The sequence below is a fragment of the Heterodontus francisci genome, chromosome 36, assembly GCF_036365525.1.
Source record: "Heterodontus francisci isolate sHetFra1 chromosome 36, sHetFra1.hap1, whole genome shotgun sequence".
Classification (NCBI taxonomy): Eukaryota; Metazoa; Chordata; class Chondrichthyes; order Heterodontiformes; family Heterodontidae; genus Heterodontus; species Heterodontus francisci.
The window spans coordinates 10,409,922-10,430,895 of NC_090406.1; the positions used below are offsets into that span (position 1 = coordinate 10,409,922).

The following is a 20,974-nucleotide window of genomic DNA, read 5'->3' on the forward strand; positions in this document are numbered from 1 at the left end:
AAGTTTCTCCTGAATTCTTTAATGGATTTGTTAGTGACTGTCTTATATTTACGGGCCCTAGTTCAAGTCTCGCCTACAAATGGAAACACCTCTATGTCTATCCTGTCAAATTCTTTCATAATCATGGAATATCTTTATCAGGCCACTCTCCAGTCTTTTTTCTAGAGATAGGTGCCTCAGCCTGTTCAAACTTCCCCTGGTAGGTATAACCTCTCAGTTCTGGTATCGTTCTATTAAACCCTTTTTTGCACCTTCTCCCATGCTTCAGTATCTTTTTTGTAACATGGAGACTGGAACTCTTCATATTGTGCCTAACTACAGTTCTATACACGTTTCACATGACCTTTGATTTTCAATTCTATCTCTCGAGAAATGAACACCAGTTCTTTTTTCTTATTTTAGTCTTATTAACTAACCTACATCATTACTTTGAGTGACTTGTGTATTGTTTAGTGGGTTGTTCAAATCCTCGCCCCTTGCTATCTCTATAATCTGTTGCAGCTTTACAACCCTCTGAGAATGCTTTGCACCTCCAAATATGGCCTCTTATACATCTCTACAATTCCTCCACCAGCACCATTGGCTGCCATGTCTTCAGCTCTGCAATTCACTCATTAAATCTTCTCACTTCTTCCTCCTCCTTTATGATGCTCTTTGACCAAGCCTTTAGTCAGTTGTCCTAATGTCTCCTCCTTTAGTGACAGTTTTTGTCTGATTATGCTCCTGTGAAGCACCTTGGGATGTTTTACTGCAACAACAACTTGCATTTATATAGCACCTTTAATGTAGTATAATTTATCCAACAAGTTGTGACGCCGAGCCACATAAGGAGATATTAGGACAGATGAACAAAAGCTTGACCAAAGAGGTAGGTTTTAATGAGCGTCTTAAAGGAGAAGAGAGAGGTAGAGAGGCGAAGAGGTTTAGGGAGGGGATTCCAGAGCTTAGGGCCTTGGCAGCTGAAGGCTTGCCTGCCAGTAGTGGAGCGATCAAAATCAAAGATGCGCAAGAGGCCAGATACGGTAGAGCACAGAGATCTTGGAGGGTTGGAGGGCTGGAGAAGGTTACAGTGATCGGGAGAAAACAAGATCGTGCAGGAATTTGAAAACAGTGGTGAGAGTTTTAAGATTGAGGCGTTGCTGGACCAGGAGCCACTGTAGGTCAGTGAGCACAGGGGTGATGGATGAAAAGGACCTTGTGTGAATTAGAGGGCAGCAGAGTTTTGGATGAGCCCAAGTTTATGTAAAGTGGAAGATGAGAGGCTGACCAGGAGTGCTTATGTTAGAGGCAATATATAAATGCAAGCTGCTTTTGTTGGCTCAGTACTATAGCTTCCAGTGCTTTTTGGACATTGGGGAGCTTGCAAATATTCTCATAGAGCTCCTCAGTGGAATCTCATTCCTTTTTCTCATTGTGAGCAAATATCTGATAAACAACCTTCAGTATTTTCTAGCCAGCAAAGAGTGTCAAAGAGACCTGCTACTGCTAGACCTACTGATAACTGCAGAGAGTACGGTGCGCTGCAAGCTTTGTTGTTTCTTGATGTCTAGCTGTCAAATAAAATTTTAGATTAAAATCATTTGAGTCATGTGGCAGGAAGTCCCTTCAGTGTGTCTTGTAGTACACCTATATCGAACCATAGAACCATAGAAAAATTACAGTGCAGAAGGAGGCCATTCAGCCCATCATGTATGTGCCAGCTGAAAGATATCATTCCACTTGAGTCACATGGTCACAAACCCCATTCCAGGGTACTAGATGCCAGTTATTTGTGCTCAGTTCCATTACCTTCCACAGTTCTGATTCATCTCTGGCAATTGCTTTAAAGTACATATAAGTTGTGCTTTATATCTTCATTGCACTGCAACACACCCCTAGATATTGATTATCATAGAAACTCAATGCAGACCTGATTGATGATGCTAGTTTATGAGATCACTTGAACCCCTGAGATTAAGCTCCACCCCCGGTGCTTCCTTTGTCCTAAAATCTTGAAGGTTTTTTAAACGGAAGGTTGACGTTGCCTGAATATTACTTCCTGGTCTATTTTCTTGTCTTTTACTGTTTTCAACCTTGGCGCGCTCTGCACTGTGGGCTTTTGTTGAGGTTTCTCAGTTAAAAGCCTCTTGGGTGTGATCCCAGTCTGCAGTCCTTATTAATGGTATGTGTGATCTGCTTTAGAATGAAGAATTTAAATTTAAGTGAGGTTCCCTAACTCTGGCTTCTGGGGTTAGTGACAGTTGAATGGAAATGAGGCAGTCTTTAGTGTAGCGGGGTCTTAGCTCATTGTGACTGGGACTTGTGATGATAAAAGGCGACTGGAGGAGAATGAGAAACAATAATTGCATTTGCTGAATTATGTTATTCTTGTAGCTACTAAGGAAGTGTTTGTTGTTGTTGTCAGCATCTTGTATTAGCCTTAATCTAAATCTCTTTTTTTTTTACATTTTATAAGATCGCATGATAAAGGCAGATGAGTAAGGTCATGCGGTCCATCCGTCCCCCAATCACTGCCTCCAACTGTCCTACATTTGTATACCTAGAAATAGTGTTAATAATGTGGTGAGGAAGTGGTAAATTGGGTTGGTCTGTGAAAAAGTGGTGAGATTGTTGGGATTAATGACCTTTTCCTGTTACGTACAATTCTCCCATTCAGTACATTTTAGTATGGGGGTTCCAACCCTGTCCGAGATGGTAGGTTTTATCTTGCATTAAATTGATAAAGAGGATGACCTTAAGAGGTTAGCAGTGCTCAAAGCAGAAAAGTCACCTAGTCCACATGCGATGCATCCTGGGTTACTGAGGGAAGGAAGGTTGGAGATTTGTCAGACAGGCTGGAGGGATTTTAATTCTGGACTTGATCTGGAAATGTTTGGCCCAAAAATGAGAAATGTTCCTCTCCCCACTGTCGCCCCTTACCCTGAGGGGCACAAATTTAACACAAAACTCGAGCGTTGTTTCAGCAATTCCACTCCCAGGTCAGTGTTTTCCCAGTCCTGTGGTGGTGGGCTGGGAGATGGGGGCTGCTGGGAGGCGGAGGTGGGGGGGTTGGTGGTGGCCAGGAGAGTAGTGGGGGAAGCTGCCTCAGGTCCACTCCCTGACACAGTCCTGCTGCCGGGGAGGTTCTCCAGCGGCGGGAACGGATGCAGAGTGGCTGCCTGCCAAATGGAGGCAGGCAGCCAATTTATATATTTGAGGACCCTCTTAGGGGATGACTCTTTGGGCACGCTGGCAGTTTGCTGGTGGCAGAACAACCCTACCAGCTTCATGGAGGTGGCCACCCGGCAGCTGCCCGGGGCCACTGGAGCTGGAGGGTCCATACCAGTGAGGGGGCTGTGGGCAGGGAAGGCCACCCCTACACTCCCAAAAGGGCTATCCAGAGGGGCCTGCCTGCTTGGCCTCTCTGATTTATAATTTTTTGCCTACCTTTCTGAGGGTTCCTCCATGTTGAGGTATCCTCTTGATCCCCAAGTTGCCTCAGCAGCGTCCACCTCTCCCGATGAGGTTGCCGAGGCTCTGGTGCTGCTGGCCCTCTGATTGGACAGCGAGCCTCGATATAGCCAATTAGGAGGCCGCCTCCGGCAAAATTGCTGACCGGTCTTGCTGCCAGCAGTTGTGGGCTCAGGACTCCCATTTTGTCCCAAAGCCAGCAGTGAAATCCTGCCCTTGGACATAGACGGTGGACTTTACTAAACAATGTGTCTCTTTGTTTCAGAAGACAGAAAATTATTTGTGGGCATGTTAAACAAACAACAGACAGAGGATGATGTGTACAGACTCTTTGAATCTTTCGGTGTCATAGAGGAATGCACAGTTCTTCGAGGACCTGATGGTAACAGCAAAGGTGAGTTAATGACCTTCATCAGCATGAAGATGAGTTTGTCATCGTTAGTTTTGGATGTTTTCAGTTTAAAATGATATCAGAACTGAGAGGTTATAACTATCAGGAAAGATTGAACAGGCTGGGGCTTTTCTCTCTCAATAGGGTAGACTTAGAAAAGATGCATCCATTTGTGGGAGAGTCCAAAACAAGGGGGCCATAAATTTAAGATAGACACAAATAAATCCATTGGGAATTCAGGAGAAACTTCTTTACCCAGAAAGTGGTGAAAATGTGGAACCTTCTATCACAAGAAGTGGTTTCGATGAACAGCATGGATGCATTTAAGGGGAAGCTAGATAAACACACAAGGGAAAGAATCAAACGAAATGCTGAAAGAGTTAGATGAAGTCGGGCTGGAAGAAGGCTTGTGAGGGGCATAAACACCAGCATAGATCAGTTGGGCCTGTTTCTCTGCTGTACATTCTATATAATGTTACCTTGGTTTGTTCCCCCCAACCCCACCCCACTGTTTCTTCTGCAGGTTGTGCATTTGTGAAGTTCTCCACACACGCAGAAGCCCAGGCAGCCATTAACGCGCTACACGGCAGCCAAACAATGGCGGTGAGTTTTGTCATGTCAACTTCCCCTCAAGGAGACAGTATGACACAGGAGGTTGTGTTTGTGTGCGGTGTAGTGACACATGCGGATTGCATGGGCCAATGGTAGATCAGAACCTGTTGGTAGCGAGCTTAACATGTGTTGTTCATAATAAAGCTCTTTAACTAACTTAGCGATGGTGCAACATTATCTACAGTTTACAGACAAGAAATCAAAATATCTTTCAATTTGTTTGCTGTTTTTATTTTGATTGTCTTATGTTGATAAGACATTTGAATGTAAACAGGGAACGACACTTTCACGCATGCCATGACAGGGACACTGGCTAACGGTTGTGAAGGACAACTTTAGCGCAGGCACCAGGAAACATTTCTTTACCAAAAGACTAATCAATAGCTGGACCGGTTTTCCAGGAAGGGTGGTTGAGGCTAGGATAATGTGCTCAAGGCTGGCATGTAGGATTTGAATGGAAAGGTCTCTGTTCCCCTCCTGTCCCTGTACTAAAAACAAAACAAAGATAATCTTGGAATGAAAAACCCATGGTGAATGCAAAACTGATAATCTAAAGGCAATAATGAACTCATTTAGCTGGGTTTAAGCACAGAAGTACCTATAGCCCCGCTGTGCTAAAGCCAATTATAAAAGTACCCTTTTGTTGTTCATTGTTATCCACATTCTGCACATTTCAATAGATTCCCTTTTCCGCAGAGAGATGAGCATTAATCTGCAAAGCTGAGAATAATATTTTGAAATGACTATGTTCAGCTTAATAGCTCAAATGTTGAGAAGCAATTGGCTGCTAAAGATACCAGGGCACATACTGGCAGGCAGCACACTAACTAATTAAGTAGCTGCTCGGTACCTGGCCTGGTTCGATGCCTTTAGTGCTCCCCTGACCTCAGTCAGTCTGAGTTGCATCTTGGCAGCAAGGAAGCCAGTTGTTCCTCAAGTCAGGTCGCTCTCTCCACCTTTCGAGATGCCCCTTAAAGCTGGGACTGAAGCCAAGATGCTCACAGTTTTGGGATTAAGGCGAGCGTACAGCCCAGCCTCATTATACAACTGAACAACGGGTGGTGGAACTGTCTCATTGTAAAGCATGTCAGTCCTTAAACATTCACTTCCTCCGCACCTTGGCAGCAGTGTGTACCATCTACAAGATGCACTGCAGCATTTCACCAAGGATCTGCAACCTCCACCATCTAGGAGGACAAGGACAGCAGCCACATGGGAAAACCACCACCTGCAAGTTCCCCTCCAAGCCACACACCATCCTGACTTGGAACTATATCACCGTTGCTTCACTGTCACTGGGTCAAGATCCTGGAATTCCCTCCCGAACAACACTGTGGGTGTACCTACAGCATATGGACTGCACCGGTTCAGAGTGGCGCAGTGGTTAGCACTGCAGCCTCACAGCTCCAGTGACCCAGGTTCAGTTCTGGGTACTGCCTGTGCGGACTTTGCAAGTTCTCCCTGTGACCGCGTGGGTTTCCTCTGGGTGCTCCGGTTTCCTCCCACATGCCAAAAGACTTGTAGGTTGATAGGTAAATTGGCCATTGTAAATTGCCCCTAGTGGTAGGTAGTAGGAGAATTGTGGGGACGAGAGAGGGAAATGGGATTAATGTAGGGTTAGTGTAAATGGGTGGTTGATGGTGGGCCGAAGGGCCTGTTTCAGTGCTGTATGAATCTAAAGCGCCTCACCACCAGCTTCTCAAGGACAATTAAGGATGGGCAATAAATGCTGACTCTGCCAGCAATGCCCACATCCTGTGAATGAATTCTAAAAAAAACTAGTTGGCTGCCATGTCACCTACAAAGCAGCAGAAAAGTAATTCTTTGGCCGTGAAGTGCTTTGGCATGTCCTGAAGATGTGATAGGTTGTATATAAATGCAAGGTCTTTCTTCAAATCTTTTACAACTAAACCGAGAATAAGAGAGGCCGAAAACGCAAATCAATGTGAAATTAATTGCACAGAGCCAGCCAAGATCTGAAAGGAAATGATAGGATAATGATTTGAGCGTAACCTTGATGGAGAACCTGAGAGTTCGTCCACTCATCCTCTCTCAGATGCTGACTTGCCTGCTGCATATTTCCAGCATTTTAAGTACTTGAATCAGCGTTTCAGCAATGACCTATATTAAAAGAAAAAAATTTGCATTTATTTAACGTAGAATAGAATTATAGAATGGTTACAGCACAGAAAGAGGCCATTTGGCCTGTTGTGTCTGTGCCGGCTCTCAGTGAGAGAAATTCAGCTAGTCCCACTCCCCTGCCTTTTCCCCATAAACCCTGCAATTTTTTTTCTCTTCGAATAATTATCCAGTTCCCTTTTGAGAGTCATGATTGAATCTGCCACCACCACACTCTCAGGCGGTGCAGTCCAGATCCTAACCACGCGCTACGTAAAAAAGTTTTTCCCTCATGTAGTCTCTGGTTCTTTTGCCATTCACCTTAAATCAGTGTCCTCTGCTTCTCAACCCTTCTGCCAATGGGAACAGTTTCTCCCTCTCTACTCTGTCCAGATCCCTCATGATTTTGAACACCTCTATATCAAATCTCCTCTCAACATTTATACTAATCCTACATTAATCCCATTTCCCTCTCACATCCCCACCTTCCCTCAATTCCCCTACCTATACTAGGGGCAATTTATAATGGCCAATTAACCTATCAACCTGCAAGTCGTTTGGTATGTGGGAGGAAACCGGAGCACCCGGAGGAAACCCATACAGACACAGGGAGAACTTGCAAACTCCACACAGGCAGTGCCCAGAATTGAACCCGGGTCGCTGGAGCTGTGAGGCTGCGGTGCTAACCACTGCGCCACTGTGCCGCCAAGTTAACGCCCGAACTGATTACTCCACATTTCTACCTAGCCCTGATAACCTTCCACCCCCATGCTTCTCAAGAATCTAAATCTTTTTGCACCCTCACTAATGCTTTTACATTCTTCCTAAAGTGTGGGGCCCAGAACTGGACACAATACTCCAGTTGAGACCACACCAGTGTTTTCTAAAGGTTCGTTATAAGTTCCCTGTGTATAACGTATATCATGATGTCACAAAGGACTTCACATCCACTGTATTATTTTATGAAGTGTAGTCACTGTTGTCATGCGGGTTAATATGGCAGCCATTTTACACACAGCGCAGTCTCAGATAATAAATGGGATGACTGCCTGGTTAATCTGTTTGTGATGGTGTTGCTTAAGGAAAGATATTGACCTATTCTAATTCCAATGCTGATATGGAGTCTTTTATAGCCTCGGGAACCAGTGGACAGCGCCACAGTTTGGCATCTCAATACAAGGACAGCTGTCTGACAATACGGCACTCCCTCAGCTCAGGGTTTTACTTCAGTCCTATGGAGTGGAGCTTGAACCCACAACCTTCTGAGTCAGAGGCTAGAATGCTAGAAAACCCAGTGGGTTTGGTTGGCACTTGTTGCCCATGACCAATTTGAACATTGTTTACAAACTGTTCTTTACCCATATGACCATTGTTGGTGTGCATAGACATGACAAGTCATGTCTGGGCTGATGTTCCTGTGTTTCTATATGTGAACTTTGACAGTGAGTATTGTCAGTGAGAGACATCAGATCCGAGCCTGATCATTTACTCATCGACATTCAAACGCACACACATGTGCACACACATTACATGCACAGGCATACAAGCATGTGCTCACACAAGCAAATGCGAGAACACACACGCAGATACACATGCAACACGCACACCTGCAGACGTTACTTACACGTCCACACATGCAAACACACACATCCACATTCACATGGGTGGCGCAGTGGTTAGCACCGCAGCCTCACAGTTCCAGCGACCCGGGTTCAATTCTGGGTACTGCCTGTGCGGAGTTTGCAAGTTCTCCCTGTGACCGTGTGGGTTTTCGCCAGGTGCTGCGGTTTCCTCCCACAGCCAAAGACTTGCAAGTTGATAGGTAAATTGGCCGTTATAAATTGCCCCTGGTATAGGTAGGGGAAGGTGGGGATTTATTTATTTAGAGATGCAGCACTGCAACAGGCCCTTCGGCCCACCGAGTCTGTGCCGACCAACAACCACCCATTTATACTAACCCTACAGTAATCCCATATTCCCTATGGTAGGAATGTGGTAGGAATATGGGATTAGTATAAATGGGTGGTTAATGGTCGGCACAGACTCGGTGGGCCAAAGGGCCTGTTTCAGTGCTGTATCTCTAAATAAATTACATTCACACATAATCGTACAGACATACACACGCACACATGCACAGATAATATATGGGTGAACACACAAGAACGCACAGAAACATAAGCATGCATGGGCACACACATGTGGACACACACGCACAGTTTCCAGCAAGGTAACATTTTGGAGCAAGAACCCTGGCTGAATTTTCTGCGTCATGGCCCCGTGCACACAGAGGCTAATTTCAGCTGCTAACCACTGCCCAGCCTAACTCAGCCTAGATTCGAATGGCTCAGTATTGCATTGCATTTACTAACCATCAGAGGAGCCATGTCGTACAACCCTGAAGTCACATTGGGCTCAGAAAGTGGCGCATTTCCAGCACGAGACTGGCACCAAAAGCTATGCCCTGATGTTTGCCTGTTTGCTTTTATGTTGTATCTGGGTCATTTAGTGCAGTGCACAGTCTGTTACCCTGTGAGTAATGGGTGGGAGTGCACCATTAGCAGAAAAGCACCTCATCCAGAGGTTGAGCAACACCACAAATCACAAGCATGAAGGCTAGCGGTTTCTTTTCATCAGATGGCAAGATGATCATTTAATCCTAATTACTCCCACCCACTCATAAATTTTTATATTATATATAGAGCACTCTTATTAATAACAAAATAACTGAACTCTGGTTAGTTGTGTTGTTGTTTCTGGAAGTGGGAGGAGGTTTATGTGACCAAGATGCACACAGAGATTTCATTTTACTTTCTGTGCAATAAAACGGCCCTTTAGGTTGGCTGGCAACCAATCTGGCTGTTTAAAGCTATCTTTCAGCCAATGAAAGTTGACTTTTTTCGGAGCTTGCTCCCATTAGATAGTGAGGCCTGCTGGAAGGTGAAACTTTTTTTTGAAGAGGAAAATGTTTGAACCACAGATGCCGGAAGATTGTGATGGGTTTATATAGAGCAAATAAAGAGATAGCAATAGGGTCGATGGCTGAAGGGTTGATAACAAGAGGGCACAGATTTAAAGTGATTGGCAAAAGAACCAGAGGAGACATGAGGAAAACCCTTTTTGGGCAATGTGTGGTTAGGTTTTGGAATGCAATACCTGATAGGGTGGTGGAAACAGATTTAATAGGAGCAATGAAAAGAGAGTTGGATAAATATTTAAAGGAGAAAAAAAGAAAACTTCCAGCATATGGGGAACGAGTGGGCGTGGGAGAGTAGGACTAACTGGATTGCTCTTCAAAAGAGCCGGCCCAGATTCAAAAGGCGGTGGAAGTAGAGTCTTTAAATATTTTAAGACAGAGGTAGATAGATTCTTGATAAGCAAGGGGGTGGAAGGTTATCGGAGTAGGCGGGAATGTGGAGCCAAATGGCCGCCTCCTGTGCTGTACTATTTTATGATTCTATGATAAGGACTCAGTTTTGATCTGCAGTCTGTTGTAAATGACCTAAAATGATACAGCATGGAAGGAAACCATTGTACCCTTGGTGCCTTGCCCGAGGCAGCTACACTTGGCCTCAGTGCCAATTGAAATCAGATTCCCAACTGCACTGTCAGAGCCTGGGTTACGAACATACAAATTAGGAGCAGGAGTAAGCCACTCGGCCCCTCGAGCCTGCTCCACCATTCAACAAGATCATGGCTGATCTGATTGTAATCTTGACTCCACATTCCCGCCTACCCCAATAACCTTCCACCCCCTTGCTTATCAAGATTCTATTTACCTCTGCCTTAAAATATTTAAAGATTCTGCTTCCTCTGCCATTTGAGGAAGAGAGTTCCAAAGACTCACAACCCTCTGAGAGAAAAAAATTCTCTTCATCTCTGTCTTAAATGGGCAACATCTTATTTTTAAACAGTGACCCCTGGTTCTCGATTCTCCCACAAGGGGAAACGTCCTTTCCAAATCCACCCTGTCAAGACCCCTCAGGATCTTTTGCATTTCAATCAACTTGCCTCTTACTTTTCCAAACTCCAGCGGATACAAGCCTAGCCTGTCCAACCTTTCCTCATACGACAGCCCACCCATTCCAGATATTAGTCTAGTAAACCTTCTCTGAACTTCCTTCAGCACATTTACATCCTTCCTTAAATAAGGAGACCAGTACTGTACACACTACTCCAGATGTAGTCTCACCAATGCCCTGTATAACTGAAGCATGAACTCCCTACTTTTGTATTCAATTCTCCTCGCAATAAATGATAACATTCTATTAGCTTTTCTAATTAATTGCTGAACCTGTATGCTAACCTTTTGCGATTCATGCATTAGGACACCCAGATCCCTCTGCATCTCAGAGCTCTGCAATCTCTCAACATTTAGATAATATGCTTCTTTTTTATTCTTCCTGCCAAAATGGACAATTTCACATTTTCCCACATTATACTCCATTTACCAGATCTTTGCCCACTCACTTAACCTATCTGTATCCCTTTGTAGGCTCCTTATGTCCTCTTCACAACTTACTTTCCTACCTATCTTTGTGTCATCAGCAAATTTAGCAACCATACCTTCGGTCCCTTCAACCAGGTCATTTATATAAATTGTAAAAAGTTGAGGCACCAGCACAGATCCCTGTGGCGCAACACTTGTTACATCTTGCCAACCAGAAAATGACCCATTTATGCATACTCTCTGTTTCCTGTTAGCTAGCCAATCTTCTATCCATCCCAGTATGTATTTTCTCTTTTTTTATTCATTCAGGGGATGTGGGCATTGCTGGCTAGACCAGCATTTATTGCCCATCCATAACCCCCTACACCGTGAGCTTTTATTTTCTGTCGTAACCTTTGATGTGGCAGCTTATCAAATGCCTTCTGGAAATCTAAGTACAATACATCCATTGGTTCCCCTTTATCCACAGCACATGCTACTTCTTGAAAGAATTCCAATAAATTGGTTAAACATGATTTCACTTTCACAAAACCATGTTGATTCTGCCTGATTACGTTGAACTTTTCTAAGTGCCCTGCTATAATGTCTTTAATAAGAGCTTCTAACATTTTCCCTAAGACAGATGTTAAGCTAACTGGCCTGTAGTATCCTGCTTTCTGTCTTCCTCCCTTTTTGAATAAAGGAGTTATATTCGCTATTTTCCAAACTAAAGGAACCTTTCCCAAATCTAGGAAATTTTGAAAAAATAAAACCAACGAATCCACCATCTCATTAGCCAATTCTTTCAGGAACCGGGGACTTGTCAGCCCGTAGCTCCAACAATTTTTCGGTATCACTTCCCTGGTGATTGTAATTTTCTTGAGTTCCTCCCTCCCTTCCATTTCCTGATTTACAGGGTTAAATATGATGGGACATTTGCAGGCCCTGCAATCCTCCACTGCAAATTCACTAATGGTGACGTGTACAGCGTGTGGGGATGCGTTCCTTGTTTATTTTTTAGGGGTTTAAATCGCCCTCTATCTCCCCACCCCCAACCTCCATTTGCCTGCTGTGGGAGGGCAAGTTAACGTCGAGGCATACGTGTCTGGTTGGTAAGGGGAGGAGGGGATGTGCGACAGGCAGCATCAGACTGGGCTGTGGTGCCTTCACAGACAGATAGCCAGGTGGCATTCACTAACAAAGGCTGACACAACAATAGTGGCCACCTAGGTAGGCTGGTGGAGGCGGGACTGGTCAGAAGACCAATACAGTTCTGGTCGCCACACTATAGGAAGAACGTGATTGCACTGGAGAGGGTGCAGAGGAGATTCACCAGGATGTTGCCTGGGCTGGAGCATTTCAGCTATGAAGAGAGACTGGATAGGCTGGGGTTGTTTTACTTAGAGCAGAGAAGGATGAGGGGAGACCTGATAGAGTATATAAAATTATGAGGGGCACAGATAGGAAGAAACTTTTTCCCTTAGCGGAGGTGTCAATAACCAGGGGATATAGATTTAAGGTAAAATGCAGGAGGTTTAGAGGGGTTTTGAGGAAAACTTTTTTCACCTAGAGGGTGGTTGGAATCTGGAACACACTGCCTGAAGGGGTGGTAGAGGCAGGAACCCTCACAACATTTAAGAAGTATTTAGATGAGCACTTGAAACACCATAGCATACAAGGCTACGGGCCAAGTGCTGGAAAATGGGATTAGAATAGATAGGTGCTTAATGGCCGGCACAGACATGATGGGCCGAAGGGGCTGTTTCTGTACTGTATAACTCTATGACTGTATGGCTCTATGACCTCTTTGTGCTGTAAACTCCTTTGGTTTTGTTACTTGTTGAGTGAGCCAATGTAATGGATGCAGGAAGGTGGATGAGTCAGACCCTGTTGTTGACCTAGATTCTTTTGTGTATATTTTCAGGGAGCTTCCTCTAGCCTCGTCGTGAAGTTTGCTGACACAGACAAGGAGCGTACATTGCGGCGCATGCAGCACATGGTGGGCCAGTTCGGGATGTTTAACCCGATCCCGCTCCAGTTTAACAACACCTACAGCTCTTACGCTCATGCGGTACGTATCTCAGCCACCCTCTCGGCACCAAGTGAAAACTCTCCTGATGGTAAAATGCTGGTGGATTTTGATTCCCTTAGTTCTCATTTTGTCCCCACCTCTTCTGAAAGAAAGACTTGAGTTTATATAGTGTCTTTCACGTCATGTCAAGGCTTCCTAAAGCACTTTACAGCCGATGAAGTACTTTTGGAATTTAGTCACTGTTTTAGTGCAGGAAACGTGGCTGCATATTTGTGCACAGCAAGATCCCACACATAACAGTGTGATAATGACCAGATAATTGGTTTCAGGTGGTGGATGAGGGATAAATATTGACCCTGCTCTTCTTTGATTAGTGGGATCTCCTTTGCCCATCTGAGAGGGCAGATGGGGCCTCGGTTTACTGCCTCATCTGAAAGACAGCACCTCCAACAGTGCAGCACTTCCTATGTAAGGCACTGAAGCGTCAGCCTAGATTATCTGCTCAAATTTCTGGAGCAGGACTTGAGCCCACAACCTTCTGACTCAGTACTTTTGAAGTGTAGTCACTGTTGTGCTGAAGGCACTGTTTTTTTCTGGGGTGCAATGCAGGGGTTGCCAGGAGCTTCAGCACCTCCCAGAAGCAGCTGTTCCTCATATGCGTGCTCGGATTGTAATTGTCGGTGGGATATTCGACCACAGAGTGCATCACAGTCTGCGCCTGACTGTAGTCTGAGGCCGATGGCAGCGGCCCAGGTGGTGGCCTGGCTGTCCAGATGGTGATTCATTTTCTTTAATCTTGCGACTGATGACTATTTGCTGGTGAGGGCTTTGCATTCTGTCAGTTATCTGGTTGCACAGTTGTTTGAGTAGCATAACTTCAATACATGCAGCTTAGAAATGTCCAGGCTTAATTGTCCTCAAGGTATTCTGGAGATATGAGCGTCAGTTGACAAGTCTGGCATCTATTGCCAAACAACAACAACAACAATGACTTGCATTTATATAGTGCCTTTGAAGCAGTAAAATGTCCCAAGGTGTTTCACAGGAATGTTATGGAGCAAAATTTGACACTGAGCCACATAAGGGGATATTAGGGCAGTTGACTAAAAGCTTGGTCAAAGACATAGGTTTTAAGGAGCATTTCAAAGAGGAGATAGAGGTTTAGAGACAGAGAGGTTTTGAGAGGTAGTTTAAGAGCTTAGGGCCTCGGCAGCTGAAGGCCCAAATGCCAATGGTGGAATACTTAAAATTGCAAGAGGCCAGAACTGGAGGAGCGCAGTTATCTCAGAGGGTTGTAGGGCTGGAGGTTACAGAGATAGGGACGGGTGAGACCATCCTTAGTTGCCCTTGAGAAGGTGGTGGTGAGCCTTCTTCTTGAACTGCTGCAGTCTGTGTGGTGAAGGTGCTCCCACAGTGCTGAAATTCTGGGAATTTGACATAGCGGCCATGAATGGCCAATATCTGTCTGAGTTGGGATGGTGCGTGACTTGGGAGGTTCACACTCTGGGCCCTTGAGGGTCACATCTAAAAAGTGTAAAGCCCATACTCGCATTAATTTGCATTATTACTCAACTGGCTGTTGTTAACAGATTTTCTGTGAGTGCTTTGATTTAGGATTTATCTGTGAACAAGGGTGGCACAGTGGCGCACTGGTTAGCACCACAGCCTCATAGCTCCAGTGACCTGGGTTCAGTTCTGGGTACTGCCTGTGTGGAGTTTGATGACCATGTGGGTTTCCTCTGTGTGCTCTAGTTTCCTCCCACATGCCAAAGACTTGTGGGTTGCTAGGTAAACTGGCCATTGTAAATTGCCCCTAGTGAGAAGGTGGGGATGTGAGAGGGAAATGGGATTAATGTAGGATTAGTATAAATGGGTGGTTGATGGTTGGCACAGGCTTGGTGGGCCAAAGGGCCTGTTTCAGTGCTGTATCTCTCTATGACTCGAAGATCACAGCTGTTTCCAACTTCTGGGCTCACCCACCAGCAAGTAAAAAACCTTGGCAGAAACAGGGCTCCGGGTCAGATTGCCAAACTTCCAGGATTGCCCTGGAGCCTTTAGGAATGGAAAATTAATCTCTAGGACACTGCTATGAGCAACTGTGGGAGGAGGACCATAAGGGCATTAAAAGAGTGTTTTTTTCATTTCCTTTGTGCACTACTGTTTGAGTTATAAAAATATTGGAGATGGGTTAAAAAAAAAAAGGCTGTTTTACTGACAGGCAAAAATTATTCAATTGGGTGATAAAGTGTCTTTTGACCAATGGCGGGAGCATGGGGGTGGGGCAGTGAGAGGCAGCAGGTCAGGCGATGAAACCTCCAGGAATACATTCACCCAGAGTTGGCAACATATGCTCAGGCTGCATGCCACCCACGGCTGTTACTTGCGATTAGTTTCATCTCCCCCACAACTGCAAAATACATCACATGATACTGTGTGGCATTGAGTCACACAGCCCCTAGTGCATTACCAACTGAACTATTTGAGGAAGCAATGCATTTAAGGAGAGTTCCACCCTGTATATATTTCAGCCCACTGCATATTATAATCTAAAATGTCCTCTCTCTCTGCTTCTCTGTAAACAGATTTTCGATTGTGGCTTGTGAAATGCTAGAATTTAAATTGTGACCGAGTTATTTTTATCTGCCTTGAGCAATCACTGTGTGGTTGTGCCTTTAAGAACCACACCATTAACAGATGTTATTTCGCTATTGTTGGCAACACTCGTCAGCAATCACTTAATCCCTGTGTAAAACATTCACATCTTAACCCTGGTCATCTGGAGCCTGCTTATTATTGTGTCCACTTGTCAAATACCTGGTAAGGAACCAGGCAATCTCACACCCCAAGATTGTAGCTTTTATGGCTAAAGACCCATCATACAAAAATAAAAGTCAAACGCCGATCAAGCAGTGATATTAACTTGGCGAAATGCAACCAATTAAAGTTTCAGCAGCGTCACGACATACAGTGTCAATCACCACATGCCAGGCAGAGAAGACCAGACCCCAGTGAAATGACACATGTGCATGATTATGTAAGAATGTGCCTTGATTTAGCATCTTGCTGCACCTCCCAGATATGTCCCCAATGCACTGCGAGGTGTAATGAATTACGTTTGAAGTGTTGTGGAATGTTGACACAGTGGAACATGTTGTGCATAGCAAGATCCCACGAGCAGCGCCGCAATGAGTCGTCCATTCTGTTCTTTTCTTGGTGACGTTGGTTGCAGGAGAAATGTTGGCCAGGAGACTGGGGGAATCTCACCTCCCTTCTCCTGACTGGAACCATGGGATTACATACATTCTGCTTAGCCAGTGGAAGAGGTTCATTGGGGCCTTGGTTAAAGGGCTTCTTTGGAGGGAGGCATCTTGAGAAATGCAGAAATGTGTGGCATTCAAGCTCATAGGTGCTAAGTGATGGCAATTGACAACATGTGGTCTTCCTTCAATCAATGGCACTCCCGAAAGTACACTAATTGAGCACTATAGCACTGGCTGTGCATGTATTACTCTCTCAAAGTCCTAGATTTAATATAAATGTGCCTTATACTCCAGAACTCCTAAAATCTCAGTATAAAAGACATGACTCTATATCTGAAAAGCTGAACAGACTGGGGCCCTTTCTCTAGAAAAGAGGAGTGGGGGGTGTGGGGGGTGACCTGATAGAGGGGTGACCTCATACAGCACCTTCCAAACCCATGACCTCTACTACCTAGAAGGACAAGGGCAGAAAATGCATGGGAACACGACCACCTGCAAGTTCCCCTCCAAGTCACACACCACCCTGACTTGGAACTATATCGCCGTTCTTTCACTGTCACTGGGTCAAAATCCTGGAACTCCCTCCCTAACAGCACTGTGGGTGTACCTACCCCACATGGACTGCAGTGGTTCAAGAAGGCAGCTCACCACCACCTTCTCAAGGGCAATTAGGGATGGGTAATAAATGCCAGCCTATCCAGCAATGCCCACAACCCACGAACGAATTTTTAAAAAGGTCTTTAGGATAATGAAAGATTTGATAGGGTAGACGTAGAGAAAATATTTACACTTGTTGGGCAATCCAAAACTAGGGGGCAGAAATATGAGAGTTTCTAATAAATCCAATAGGGAATTCAGGAGAAACTTCTTTACCAAGAGAGTGATTAGAATATTGGAAATCACTACCACATGGAGTAGTTGAGATGAATAGCATAGATGCAGTTAAGGGGACGCTAAATAAGTAGATGAGGGAAGAAGGAATGCTAATAGGGTTAGATGAAGAGGGGTGGGAGGAGGTTCGTCTGGAGTCTAAACACTGGCATAGACCAGTTGGGTCAAACAGCCTGTTTCTATGCTCGAAGTTCCATATAATTCTATGTAATTCTAATTTCATTAAAAGAAAAGCTATTTTAGAACTGCATTCCCTTGGTACCAAATCTAAGCCATTTATTCCACTGGGCAGGGGATTCAGCAGCAGGTCACTCCACCACATGTGAGAGGCAAATCATGGCGCACGTGCAGCAATCAGTGCAAAAGCCATGTTTACAACTTTACCAGTCTCGCTCCAATGTTGGGGGAAGAGTTGGGACAGACGGGCACTGCCAGTCATGCACTGCTGATGTGTGGATGGGCCTGGGATGTCAGCCTGCCCACAGCCAGATCCAAGATGCCAGTCTAGGCAGAAATGCTGGCAATGGTGGTTTTTGAATGTGCCACTGCAGTGCTCCGAGGCACCTCTGTCAGTGGGTAGCTGAATCGCTGCTAATGCCCCAGCGCAGTACAGAGGGAGTGCTGCACTGCCTGAGTGTCGTCTTCTGGATGAGACGTTAAACTGAGGGCCCGTCTGCCCTCTCAGGTGGACTTTAAAGAACCCGAGGTTGTGATAGGTGATATATAAATGCAAGTCTTTCATTCCTTATACATTACAGTGTCAAGTCTGATTCTGTTGCTATTTGATTCTGTAAGGTAAATTTGATTGCACTGCAGCAACACAATAAAAGGTTGGACAGTGATGTAACCAGGTCTAAAAAGCTTCTGCAATATCAAAATAACATTGAATGTAAAATTATAGCTTTATAAAAATTTCTGTGCTATTTCCTAAACACCATCCTACCTCAAAATATATTTTAAAAAAGATTAAATATTCATTTAAAAGAAATTGATGCCGTTTCATATATTCTCCTTAAAGTCTTAAAATAAAGTCTGTTTTGTACATTTAAATTGAGTATTACAAACAGAAGCACTATGAACTGAGGTTGTAACTATCAGAATTAGGCTTGTGCAGTCACTACTGTTTGAGTAAAACTCTACAGTGTAAGTATGTGTTATGTGTGAAAATTATATACATTTTAAGCATCCTGCAGGCAGCAACAAGACACACTTCACACAAAAAGAATAACTAACAACCCCGGCTCTTTTATTCTTCCACCTGCACAACACTGCACCAGTGAAACTCCACTATAATTTTCACTTTCCTCCTATTCCTAATTTTAACAATTTGCGCATCAAACCACCGAAAGCCTCAATGTACGGGTTCACCAGCTGAGTCGCAGCTGCTCAGTCCCTGTTAGCCAGCTTGTGCTGATTTCGCGGCTCACCGTTGTTCAGCCACGGCTGCCAGCCTGACAAGTTGGGTAACTCACGGCCACATTGGGATAATTGCTATGGCTCCTGTTCTTTTTAGTTGCATCATGTAATGCCCGCGTGGCTAGGAGTTAACGAGTACTTGGGCTGTAGGCACTGCAGTCTCGCTTCCAGCTCCTTCCTTTGCTTTTCTTTCGATGTAATGACTCCTTAGGTCACAGTGTTCTGTGCTCCCTCCTTTACGCCCCTTAGGCCGTCATGGCATTTGTTTCGTGAGAGCATGGAATAAGAATAGAACATTTGATCCATGCTTGCATTGGATGATGTGACAGGCTCGAGGGGCTGAATGGCCTACTCCTGTTCTGGTGAATTGGCAGAGTTCCTGTTGAACAGAATTTGAACAAAATTAAAAGCCCTATGCATTCAAGATGGTGGATGGGTAACTCACTGCCAGTGCACTGAGACAGGCAGAGAAGATTCACTCATTAATCTTCTTCCATGGATCATTATGGCTCCATCACAGACTCTACTCACTCCATTTAATCTCTTGAGGGTGGTTGAGCAAAAAATTCTTCCTCTCACAGAGGCAAACTCCAGAATATCCATCTAGTCTTACATGCCACATCATTCATCCTTGAGCAGTTGCAGCATTGTCATTGCTGCAGCAACTCAGGGACTATTATGGATCCACGCACCACCCAATCTTCTTCAAGGTAAAGCTTGACAGTCGGAATTTGGGACATAGGTCCAGTCGATAAAAGGCAAACTTGGGATTGATGTCCACTAACCCTTCAAATAAAGTGACTAATGCGTAGAATGGACACCTAAGTGAGTTAGTCGAGGTGAAAATCTTGGAGTTGGATGCTGTAGTGACGCAGCTGGTGGTCTGGAGCATTTGGGACTTGATGTGGGGATGGTGGGGAACAGCCATCACAAGGAGGCTTCTCCATAGGGATAAAGAAGTGAGTTCCCCATCCACCATCTTGAATGCATAAGGCTTTCAACAGAAACCTGTCAACTCATCGGGACAGGAGTAGGCCATTCAGCCCCTCGAGCCAGTTATGACATATGATCAGATCATGGCTGATCTGTCCTTCAACTCCATTTCCCTGCATTTGATCTGTATGCCTTCATACCCTACCAAACAAAAAGCTGTTGAAAATTTCAACTGTTCCCCAAGCATCCACAGCCTTTTATGGAAGAGAATTCCAGATTTCCACTACCCTTTGCGTGAAAAAGTGCTTCCAATTCCACTCCTAAGTGGCCTGGCTCTAGTCTTAAGATTGTGATCCCTAATTCTGGATTCCCCCACTAGAGGAAACAGCTTCTCTGTATCTACCCGATCGAATTCCTTTGTCGGTTTAAACACCTCAGTTGGATAACCCCTCAACCATCTCGACTCAAGGGAATACAGGAACTCCAGATTTAAAAGTTAACCAAATTTTTCATCTTAGAAGATAGGAAGTGGATAAATGTGATACTTCTCTTTGCCCTATTTACAGACAATGTTGTTTTAACCTTAGAGATGATTTAAATTTCATTTTAGTTTCAATTTTTTGCCTCAAATTTTAGAAGAGGTTTAGTCCCAGTTTGAAAGAAAAAAAATAAATAACTACATTTGTAGAGTACCTTAAATGACATCATGACATCTTAAAGCACTTTGCAGTCTATGAAATGCTTTTAAAGTGCAGTCACTGTTGTAAAGTGGGGAAATGTGGGAGCCAATTCCTGCACAGCAAGATGCCACAAACAGCAATGTGATAAATGACCAGATGATGTTGGTTGAGGGCTAAATATTGGCCAGGACACCCAGGAGAACTCCTCAGCTCTTCTTCAAATGGTGACAGAGACCAATAGCTGTATCTGAGAGAGCAGATAGGGATTCAGGTTAATGTCTCAGCCAAAAGATCACACCTCTGACAGTATAGCACTGTCGAAGTCATGCTTTGGCTATACAAGGCCTGGTTAGGCCACACCTGGAGTACTGCGAGCAGTTCTGGGCACTGCACCTTAGGAAGGATCTATTGGCCTTGGAGGGATTACAGTGTAGATTTACCAGAATGTTACCTGGACTGCAAAGGTCAAGCTATGAGGAGAGAGTAAACAAATTAGGGTTGTATTCCTTGGAATTTAGAAGGTTAAGGGATGATTTGGTGCAAGTCTTCAAGATAGTAAGAGGAACAGATAGGGTAGATTGGGGAAAACTATTCCCACTGGTTGGGGAGCCGAGGACTGGGGGCATAGTCAAAAAATTGGAGCCAGACCTTTCAAGAGTGAAATTAGGAAACACTTCTTCACACAAAGAGTGGTAGAAGTTTAGAACTCTCTTCCACAAATGGCAATTGATGTCAGATCAATTGGTAATTTTACACCTGTGATTG

At 44.6% G+C, this 20,974-nt stretch overlaps 1 protein-coding gene across 8 annotated transcripts in view; it reads left to right on the forward strand.

Moving 5' to 3' along the window:
- LOC137351583 (CUGBP Elav-like family member 4) overlaps nt 1-20,974 on the forward strand; it is a 402,153-nt gene that overhangs the window by 342,462 nt on the left and 38,717 nt on the right. For 7 of the 8 annotated variants that reach the window (XM_068016150.1, XM_068016155.1, XM_068016152.1 and 4 more), the window contains 3 exons: nt 3,716-3,844; nt 4,365-4,444; nt 12,922-13,068. In XM_068016150.1, the coding sequence (XP_067872251.1) occupies nt 3,716-3,844; nt 4,365-4,444; nt 12,922-13,068 (356 nt within the window). The remainder of the gene's footprint in view (nt 1-3,715; nt 3,845-4,364; nt 4,445-12,921; nt 13,069-20,974) is intronic. The other variant, XM_068016151.1, reaches the window with a different exon arrangement.